At 50.5% G+C, this 11,033-nt stretch overlaps 1 protein-coding gene across 2 annotated transcripts in view; it reads left to right on the top strand.

The window, feature by feature from the left end:
- The first annotated feature begins 313 nt into the window (after positions 1-313).
- IPPK (inositol-pentakisphosphate 2-kinase) overlaps positions 314-11,033 on the top strand; it is a 59,448-nt gene continuing 48,728 nt past the window's right edge. The window contains exons 1-2 of one of the 2 annotated variants that reach the window (XM_047779293.1): positions 314-554; positions 10,311-10,358. In XM_047779293.1, coding sequence (XP_047635249.1) covers positions 474-554; positions 10,311-10,358 — 129 coding nt within the window. In that variant the 5' untranslated portion in view covers positions 314-473. The remainder of the gene's footprint in view (positions 555-10,310; positions 10,359-11,033) is intronic. The other variant, XM_047779292.1, reaches the window with a different exon arrangement.

The following is an 11,033-nucleotide window of genomic DNA, read 5'->3' as shown; positions in this document are numbered from 1 at the left end:
CACCCGGCCTGCCTGAATGCCAACCCCGCCCCCCTTCCCCACTGGGACCCCTGGTTCCCAGCTCTCGGGGACCGCTACATCCACCGCCCCCCCAGCCCGCTTATATCCCTGTTCCACGCCGAGCCTGTCCCAGGCTCTTCCGCTTGCATCACTTCCGGCGCCATCCGGAAACCTCCCTTCCGGTTCCGCGCTCCGGAAGTGGGTCACTGTACCAGAACCCAAGATGGCCGCCAGCCCATCTGCCACAGTTGTCACTAGAGAAGAAGCTGATGCGAACCCGGAAATTGCCCGGCTTGGTCATGGAGCTGCCGGGGGCGTGGCTTCCGGCGTCCCGCGCCTGCGAGTCGGGGCAGCTGGGTCTAGCGGAGGCGGCGGCTGACAGGCGTTCTTCCCGGGACTGTGGCGGCTGGTGCCCAGGCGAACCAGCGGCCCCCAGCTCGCGGCCCCGCGAGGCTCCAGGGCCGCACCGGGGAATGGACGAGGGGAAGATGGACGAGAATGAATGGAGGTACCACGGTGAAGGCAACAAGAGCCTAGTGGTGGCCCATGAGCAGGTGAGGAGTGGACTGTCGGCGCGGTTTGAGGTCCTCACCCTGTCCCCGGTGGGTTCCCTTTCCCCCAGGCACCCTCGGTCCGCTTAAGTCGTTTCCCCATCCCCCTCGGCGCCCACTGCCTCCGGGTCGGTTTCCCAGTAGCCCTCCCCCTGTCGGTTGCTCGTCGTCCTGGTGTCATCGTCCCCCGGGTTAGTTCCGCGTCTCCCCAGCATCACCCTCCGTTGGGTCGGTTCCTGGTCCCCCTTGAGTCACCCCCTTCTCCCCGGGTCGGTTTCGTGTCTCCCCAGCACTCTCCTCCCTCTAGGTGGGCGCCATGTCTCCCCAGCACTCCCCTGCCTCCACATCGGTTTTCCCTTCCCCCAGTCACCTCCGCCCCAGGTCTGTTTGGTGTCCCGCTAAAGTCCCCGACCCCGGGCTCACATGGTGCCGCCTCCAGTTGCCCAGCTGGGATGAGGCCGCCCGGGCTAGCTGTAGGCAGGATGGAGAATACGGGCAAGCTCAGGAGGAAGAAACCGAAGTGCTTGGGTGCTGTTACCTCCCAACATCTAAGTTCAGCCTCTCAGACGCAGGGAATTGCTGATGTCCTGCTGCTGTTGCTAATATTAGTGGAGCATTGTCCACAGGTTCTTCTCCAGAATCTTTTAGAATTTATAGAATTTCTTTTGTAATTCAGTGAGGATGAGAGTTTTGGAGTGTGCAGTAAGAACTCCCATTGAGGTGAATCCAGGAAAAGAAGCTTGTGGATTTGTGTGAAGGATCAGATTCTTTAACATCTTGCTGTCTGATACAACCAGGCAGGAATGTGGTGGGCTGGGGGAGGAGCATAGGTGTCACTGAGGGCTTAAGAGCGTGAGAGTTGCAGTCACATAGAGCTGGGCAGAATCCCAGTTCTACCACTGCCTGGCTTAGGCTCAGTTTCTGCATTAGCAAAGTGGAGCTAGTAACAGAATCCCTTTTGCGAAATTGCCAGAAAGATGAGGAGCTGGACAAGTTATGCAGGAGATAACTATCATCCCCCTTGGACTCAGCCATTGAGAGCACTGCTCCATCCATCTAGCATTTCCTGTGGGGTGGTGTGGGAACTGGGTATACCCTGCTCCTGAGCTTGGTGCACTGGAGCAGCTATAGGATAAGCTGCAGTCACCCAGGTGGCCCTTGTGCACTGCTTTTGCATTTTGTTAACACATTAGCACTGTTGGGAAACAGAAAAACAGAGGCTCCAGGCTTTGCTTGAGATCTTTAGATGAATTAATAATGGACTGAAGCCATACTTCTCTGCAGGCTGCTGGGCTTCATTGTGTTTCCAGGTTGGGCAAAGCCTTGGATATTCTGGCGTGAGCTCCTTTTGATGTTGGGTTGTTGTGGTGACCCATGCATCCTTTCACAGTTCAAATGCTCATCTTCCAGTTCCTCAGAATGACAGCATGGTATATCTTCATTTTATTCTTAAGGCTTCTTTTAACTAATGTGGTAAGTTTCAAAGGAGTGTCACATGAAGGAGCAAGTTCCAGACTCAGAGTAAAAGGACACCAGGCCTTGGGCCCTCAGATGGCTTCTCCAGCATCCCTAACAAGAACATGTCCACCCTCGAGGGCAGCTGGCCCCTTTCCTTGTTGCACAGCACCAGTTGTTAGGGTTGTGTTTCTTTTTCCTTTTCTTCCCCCCTCTTAAGTTGAGTTGTCAGGCTACTTTGTACCCTTTCTCTTCATTCTTTATTTTAAATCTAAATTTACTTTACTGTGCTCATTCCTACTTGGTGGTTGTTAGCTCGTTGTTTGGATTTAAAGGTCATCATCATAAGTAGCCTTGTAAGTAAACCAAATGAAGGTGCTGGGTGAAGGGAGGACTGTGCCCCCTTGGGTGTGGAGAAACCTTTGTACTTTGCCCAGCCCTTGAGGATTAGGAAGAGGGCAGAGAGCCCTGGAGGACAGCTTCCAGGGCCCTGTGTGCCCAGGGAGAGGGTGTGAGTGGGCTAGAAGGAGGTGGATGAGTGCAAACAAGTAGTCCCGCTCCCGGGGACTCACCAGATGCACCTCTTTCATTCTGAGGTAGAGGGTGGCCCTCCCCAGGCTTCATTCAGGTTGAGAGATGGGTGCTTCTCAGAGAGGGCATCGTCTACTTTTGGAACGGCAAGGTCCTTAAAAAGTGATGGGTCTACCCGCCCTTCCTTCCAAGGTCAGAAATGACTTACCTCCAGCCAGCCAGTTCTGAGGCCTGGCACCTGTACGCGGGAACAAGGATGAGACATGAACAGACAGCTTTCCAGGCTGGTGGCTTGGAAGGCTTCCAGGAGCACAGGACTTGTAGAAAATGGGGCCTGAATGTGGGCACAAGGAGGGCCATAGTGTGAGAGTGTTCTCAGAGCTGCTGGGCAGTGAGAGATGGCAGTGTGAGACCCTAATGGTAGGCCAGTTCTTGACAGGTTGCTCAGTGCTTAGCATCCTTGGGTCCAGCTGTGCAATTTAGCCCTTTCCCAGATACTGGCCCTTGGCCCTGGCATTGACCCTCTGATGTCCTTCAAGGCTGTGGCCAACCTGGCACTGTACCCTAGTGGGTACCTAGAGTCCTTGGCTGGCACTGGCACTGACCCTGTGGGGGGTCTTGGGCAAGGGCATTTCCCTTGTGGGCACATACTTTCCTTACTGCAGCCAGAGAGCACTGTCGCTGATAAGTCGCACTTCTCTGCTCATTGTGGGCTGTGGTCTTGGAGCCTGGGGTGCCCTCAAGGGCACTGTTGCTGAGTTGGATTTGTCTCCGAGCCGTGCTTTTGCTTTTACATCTGCACTCACCTTTCTTCACCTTGGTTTTGTTGGCTTTGGCTTGGCATCCTGTTCTGTGAAGGTCACTGTAAGTCTGGTTTGTCATTTGATCTCTTTAAGGTGCCTTCAATGGGGGGAGTCACCCAGGGCCAGGAAGAGAGTCTTCCCCAGGCTCTGAGCTGCCCTTGCCTCTGGGGGGCAGGGCAAACAGGGGCCCACTCCCTTTATCACACTGAGCTGTTGTGAAGTTTTCCTTCTTATTGATAGAGGTAGCATGAAAGATGTGTTAATAAAGATCTCTTATCAAAAGTCCATTCCTGATCTTTCAGGTTTTATAGCCTTTCTAGGATTCTGATTGGGCTTCAGATTCTTTCTGCTGTTGTTTTGATGCCCTGGAGGGTTTTTCTGGGTCCTGAAGATGTGGGATTCAAGCAGTCAGGGGCTGTTTCTCTTTCTCATCTTGTGTCTTAGGATTTCTGGTTTGGGGAGTTCCCATGTGGCTCAGTGGGTTAAGGATCCGGCATCACTGCAGCGGCTTGGGTCACTGCAATGGCGCAGGTTGGATCCCTGGCTTAGAACTTCCACGTGCTACAGGAGAGGCCAAAAAAAAAAAAAAAAGGGATTTCCAATTTATATATCATTCTTCTTAATGGAGATGTCGGCAGTAAATTAGAGTTGTTCTGGTTCCTTCTTCTCTTCCTCCCTCCCTCCCTTTCTTCCTTCCTCCTTCCTTCCTTCCTCTCTCCCCCCCTCTCTCTTTCTTTATATGGCATATTCCCAAGTCCTGGGCTACTCCTTTGTTTAATTTTCTCCCAGATCTGGTTGCGTCAGAATGTTCTTTTGCTTCTAGTTTTTTTTTTTTTTTTTGTCTTTTGTCTTTTGTCCTTTTAGGGCCGCACCTATGGCATATGGAGGTTCCCAGGCTAGGGGTCTAATTGGAGCTGTTGCTGTCGGCCCACATCAGAGCCACAGCAACACCAGATCCAAGCTGTGTTTTCGACCCACACCACAGCTCACGGCAATGCTGGATCCTTAACCCACTGATTGAGGCCAGGGATAAACCCGCAACCTCATGTTCCTAGTTGGTTTCGTTAATCACTGAGCCACGACGGGAACTCTGACTCTGGTTTTTTTTTTTAACAAGTAACTTATTCTGTATTTGATATTTTTTATGATATTCATGCAGGTTGATGGAGCTGATGTGCCTTTTTTCCTAGTGTCGTCTCATTGCCGAGCTCCGCATGTAGCACTGCCTTTATTCCTGGGATCACCTGCAGTTGAATGGTTAGGATTTGTTATTTTCAAAACATACTCCCTTTGTTGGTGGTTTCCAGTCCTGCCTTGGTGAATGCTGAGCTCTGTGTTTTTCTAGCATTAGAGTCTGTCAGTCTAGCCCCATTCCAAGCGGTGGGTAGCCCTTGGAGTCCCCATCCTAAGGTGGCATAGTCACTTCCTCCTCCCCGACACCTTCCTCCTCCTCAGTCAGAACTCAATCAGAACAGCTCCTGCTCCTTTTACTGGGAAGGTAAAGAAGGTTTCTATACCCGATGCAGAAGGACAAGACTGCAGCACCCGGTGACTGACTCAGTGTGTGTTTGGACACCTGCTCTGTGTCCATCATGTTGCCTTGGAGGGCCTGGGGTCCTTGAAGGCTCCCTCAGACTTGCATGCTTCTCTCCAACACTCTCACTGTGTGTTCTGAGCCTTTGTGGTTTGTCTTTACGAATCATTCCTTTCTTTTTCCCATGGCCACACCTGTGGCATATGGAAGTTCTCTGGTTAAGGGTCAGAACTGCAGCTGCCAGCCTACGCCACAGCCACAACAATGCCAGATCTGAGCCACATCTGTGACCTACACCACAGCTCATGGCAACGCCGGATCCTTAACCCACTGAATGAGACCAGGGATCAAAGCCACATCCTCATGGTTCCTAGTAGGGTTCATGGCCGCTGAGCCACAATGGAAACTCCTTTACAGGTCATTCTGCTGCTCGTCTGGCTGTCTGGTTTTCCATCCCTTTAAGAATCATCTGAGTGTCTCTTCTGCAGCCCTGGAGTGTCCTGCCCCCAAATGTCATCTGGCTTATAGCCCTGCTGTCCTGTCTCCTTTCCCATGATGCACATCTGTGCCTGCTTCAGTCCTGTGGTGGCAATAGGTCCAGACAGGCAGATGACATTGGGAAGGAAAGTGTCCTGCCCGTCCAGGTACCTACTGTCCCCACCTGTGGTTTCCACGTCCTGTCTGGTCTCCCTTTGAAGTCCTGGGCTCCCCCCTGTGAGAGGTCTCACCTCACCCTCCCTCTGTTCTGAGGCTCTCAGCCTTACCCCGTGTCCCACACCTGGGACCTCTTACCCCATTGTGGGCCCTGGAGTGTTTGTTTCTCTGGTTGGGTCAGAAGGGCAGGTGATTTGGCCCGTGTTCTGTCACAGGTGTTCTGATGGACAACCTGGACTGTGGCTGGGGACGGGGCGGGCATCTGCCGGTGGTGGCCTCCCTGAGAAGCAGGACCGAGCTGTTTTGGGAACCCTGGGGCAATGCTCTGAGGTAGATTCCTTCTGTTGCTGGGTTTGTCTGCCTTCCTTTCCTTTTTTTGCCTTTTTTTTTTTTTTTTTTCTTTTAGGGCTGCACCTGTGGCATATGGAGGTTCCCAGGCTAGGGGTCGAATCGGAGCTGTAGCTGCTGGCCTACACCACAGCCACAGCAACGCAGGATCCGAGCCGCATCTGCAACCTACACCACAGCTCACAGCAACGCCAGGTCCTTAACCCACTGAGTGAGGCCAGGGATGGAACCTGTGTCCTCATGGATGATAGTCGGGTTTGTTAACCACTGAGCCACTATGGGAACTCCCTCCCTTTCCTTTGAAAGTTCCTGGGCTAGGGATTGAATCTGAGCTGCAGCTTCAATCTGTGCCACAGCTGTGGCAACACCAGATTCTTTACCCATTACTCAGGGCCAGGGGTCAAACCTGTGCCACCTGAGAGACAACACTGGATCCTTCATCTGTGCACCACAGGGGGAGCTCCTCTCTGGGGTCTTTTGGGGTGCCATCCTGGGTTGTCTCCTTACCCTGGTGGAAAACTGGACCAGGGCTTGCCCTCTAGCAGCAAGGCTGCAGCACCTGGTCACTGCCCACCTCGTCTCTGCGAGAGGCCCTGGCATCTTTATTCCACCCATGTTGTTTCCTCTCTGGTGCTTCATGTGGTTAGATGACCCTTTAACATTGTTTTTGTGGCCTTTTATTTTTATTGAATGCCAATTATTGCTTCCTCCCTCTGCCCCAGAAAATATAGAATAGTAGAAGGAAGAAAGTAAAAAGCACTCAGTGTTTCCCTACTAAAAAAATAAATTTTTGTTAACACTCAGTGTACTTCCTCTGTTGTATTTATTGGGTACTTAAGAATCTTATCTCTTTCAGTTTTCTGATTTTTCACTCAACTTTACAGGATAAATAATTCTTCACACACGTTTTCAAGGCTGCAGCGCTCTTGGGCAGCCAGAGTTCCTGTGCTGTCAGACACTCGCATCACTGTGCTCTTAGAGCTCTTAGGAGCCAGGCTTTGCTGACATCTTGGTGCTTTGATGACTTCAGTGGATTCTCAGGGTGGATCAGATGCTCCTTTGCCATCCCATCCCCACCGTGGCCCGAGACCCTCACAGCACTGAATGCTTTCTGCTCCTTTTATAAGTGACAAGTTGTACTTTTTTTTTGTCTTTTGAGGGCCGCACCCATGGCATATGGAGGTTCCCAGGCTAGGGGTCTGATCAGAGCTGTTGCTGCCGGCCTACACCAGAGCCACAGCAACACCAGATCTAAGCCTCATCTGTGACCTGTACCACAGCTCATCTGTGACCTGTACCACAGCTCACGGCAATGCCACATCCTTAACCCACTGAGCGAGACCAGGGATTGAACCCACAACCTCGTGGTTCTGGTCTGATTCGTTTCCACTGCACCAAACGGGAACTCCCTGCAAGTGACAAGTTGTACTTTTTGAGGTTGTTTAATGTGTCTGTTTTTTTTGGCGGGTGGGGTGGGGGTGGGGAGGCAGACTTGCAGCATATGGAAGTTCCCAGGCTAGGGGTTGAGTCGCAGAGCTACAGCTGTCAGCTTATACTACAGCCACAGCTATGCAGGATCCGAGCCTGCGACCTATATCACAGCGCATGGCAACGTCGGATCCTTAAACCCCTGAGCAAGGCCAGGGATCATACTTGCATACTCATGGATCCTAGTTGGGTTCATTAACTGCTGAGCCATGAAGGGAGCTCTCCGTGTGTATGTTTGTATGTGTCATTTCTCCTTTCTCTGTTTTTTTGAACCTGTTAAAATCTTTGATTTTCATCTAGTGTTCCAACGTAGAAGGGAGCATACCGTGCTTTTCTATTCTCAAGACAGAACAGGTGTGGCTCTGGCTTAAGATTCCCTGTGCTCCTCTGGTGCGGAGTTGCCCCTGTCCGGACTGTACGTATATCCTTTTCAGCCTCTCTTCTTAGTGTCACCCCTTTATCATCACATTCTTAGCATTTTATCCTAGACAATAAGAAATTACTTTTTTTTTTGTCTTTTGTCTTTTTAGGGCCGCACCCACAGCATATGGAGGTTCCCAGGCTAGGGGTCTGATCAGAGCTGTTGCTGCCGGCCTACGCCAGAGCCACATCCATGTGGGATCCGAGCCGCGTCTGCAACCTACCCCACAGCTCATGGCAACGCCGGATCCTTAACCCACTGAGCAAGGCCAGGGGTCGAACCCGCAACCTCATGGTTGGATTCATTTCCAAAGCTGCCATGACGGGAACTCGTTTTAAACATCTGGTTTCAGATATTCAGTTATTTGTCTGCGCCCTTGGTGTGTGGAAGTTCTCTGGCCAGGGATTGGAACTCATGCCCCAGAAGTAACCACACCACAGCAGTAATAATGCCTGATCTCTGGCATTATTCCCTGCTGAGCCACCAGGGAATTCCCAGATACTCAGTTTAAAAGGAGAGGAGTTGTTTCCTTTACAGCTGAACAAGACCTTGTGAGCTGGCAGAGCCCTGGCACTTAGCAGATTAGGCGTTGGTTTCGGCTCCTTGGGACTCTCCCTGTGGGTGGCTGCATCAGTCCCCTTCCATGCCGTGGGTGGCCCTTGGACTAACCATGTCTTTGTGCCAACCAGGGCTGGTAAGGTGATCTCCCACGCGGTCCACTTGAATGGATGTTCTTGGTCCTGTGGCCAGCCTCATGGCATATCGCAGCACTACCAGCTCAGCCCAGTCAGAGCCTCACAAGAAGCAGTTAGCCCTCACCATCCAGAACAGGTGTGCCCATGGCATGCTGGTATTTGTGGAAACTGGCCTGTGGGGGAGGTGAGCAGTTTCTGGTGACAGTTTTGAATAATATATGAGTCAGTAGAGAAAGCAGTTTTTCTTGAAGCAGACACACATGACACTCAGAATTTCTCAGCAAGTCTTGAGAAACAGTGGAGTCCAAGTAAGGAATGAGTACACTCTTAAGAGGGCTGATTTCCTAAAAAGTTGCCTAGAATTAGTATCCGCATGTCAGTTTTTGTTTCTCTTTGAATTTTGATGGCATTTTTGGCCAGTTGATAGCCGTGGTGGAATATCAATGTCTGTGTGGATTTGGGAGGGGTTAGGGACACCTGCATGCCTTCAACCTTGGCATCCCTGAAACTGGGCTTGGGGCCCAGGGAGCTGACTGGATATCTGGGGTTTTGAGAGGAGCATGGTCATCTGAGTGGATAGGGGATGCCAGAGGGGCTGTGGGCTGTGGAAATGGAACTGGTCTTCATGGAGTTCTAAAGCTCACTTACTGAGCCTCTTCAGCCACCAGCCCTTCCTGACCTGCTAGATCTCAGTGCTCCAGACAGTGCTTGACCTGCTGCACCTCTGCCTTCCTCCTCCTGTTCACTGCTTCTCTCTGGGCACAGCCCAGCTTCCCGACCTCAGCCCTGCTGCCCAGAACTCCCTGTCTCCGTGGCAATGGTTTCCAACATTGTCCAGATGGAATTTATATTCCCCACAAGGTGCCACAGCACATCCAGGTTGTCTCTTGGGGAATGGCTGTCTCAAAGGCTGTACTTGTTTAAAAAGTTCTCTTTTAACACTTTTGTAATGTGTGTTATATGACCACTGTAAAAAATTGGAAAATCCAAATAAGCAGAACTTTGAAAAACAGGTTCCTCAGTTGTTCCTACCTAGATATGTGGTTACCTGGACATTTCATACAAACTTGGCAAGAACATACTTTTTTTTTTTAAAAAAATTTATTTTACAGACTTAAGAAAATGAAGAGTAACAGATCTACAGAAAAGTGGTCAGATCCTCAGTGAATATATAAGTGACCAGCTCCTTCTAAAACCTTTCTCAGGGACCATTCTACCTGTGAGAGATCTTAGTCTTACCTGTTTTTGAACTTTACATAAATAGAACTATACCAATACATAATTCTCTAATACGCACACACACGTATGTGTATGTATACGTGTATATTTATAAAAATGAGTTTATCCTATAAGCCCTATTCTGTAATCATTTTATCGGTAGATGATGACTATACTTCTGTGTCTGTAAGTATGGTTCTTTCGTATTTTCTTGTAAATGACAGCACCATATTGCATGGTCTGGTCTTCCCTTCTCTGTATTTAACCATCCTATTATTTTTGGACATTTAGGTGGTTTTCATTTTATTTGGAATTATATAAATAGTACTTTTATATGCAGTAGCTAAAATCTTCTGTGCATCTTTAATTATTTCCTTAAGATAAATCCCTGGGAGAGGGCTGACCTGCCCTAGTGTATGTCCTCAGGCATGTGGCCCAGTACCAGCCCCACCTCCTGTCCAGGGCGCTAGATACTCTAGGCCAGTGGGCTGCCTGTGGCCTCCAGCCTCTCAGGCTTCCACCTCTGCTGAGGATGGCTCTTTTTCCACAGCCACCCACCTTTATTCCCCGGCTGGGTGGGTATTAATCAGACTTTGTTTTATTTTCCAATAGCGCTGTGTGGTGCTTCGTTTCCTGAAGTTTCCTCCAAATAGGAAGAAGGTAAGATTGGTGGATTTGCCACCCAGTTATTAAAATAATGATTTGTGAAAGCTTTTTTTTTTGTTTTTTTTTTTCTGATGCAGAAGTATTAATGCTAGTTTTAGAGATCTGACTATGATGTAAACATTCAGTGTAGAAAGTAGTATGCCCATCAGATCCCCCATTTTGACCTGCTGGGGTCACCATGGGTCGTTGTGGCGAGTCCCTGGGTACTGAGCCAGGAGCCTCCTCTCTAGTTCAGAGAGCTCTGCTTGTGGCTGGGAAACCCAGGACCAGGTGTTGGCTTCACTTTGGCAGTGTCCTTCCCCTCTGCTGCCTCGGTTCCTCCTCTGTGAAACCTTTGTGAAAATGAAGTCTGCAAGGCTGTGGTGGGCAGTCAGTGTTACAAGTCGCAACAAGCACTTCAGGTGGAGCCCTCGGTTTCTGGTTACTGAGTCACCCAAGCAGAGGACCGTGGACACCCTCAGAAAGCCATTGTTGTTCTGTCACCTGCCCTCTGACCACTAAGTTGCAGTGTTTGCTTCAGGTTTGGTGTTTATCTTCATCTCAGTGGTTGCAGGGGTCAGTATGGAGCGGTTCTCTGGGAGCTTTTCCTCCATCCTGGTCTTGGAGGGAGGGAGGGGCAGAAAGGGAGTATGAGCATGGGCTCTGGTCCTGGAAGGGGAGCAAAGGTGG

This window comes from Phacochoerus africanus, chromosome 5, assembly GCF_016906955.1.
Source record: "Phacochoerus africanus isolate WHEZ1 chromosome 5, ROS_Pafr_v1, whole genome shotgun sequence".
NCBI classification, from domain to species: Eukaryota; Metazoa; Chordata; class Mammalia; order Artiodactyla; family Suidae; genus Phacochoerus; species Phacochoerus africanus.
This window is presented reverse-complemented; position numbering and strand designations above follow the sequence as displayed.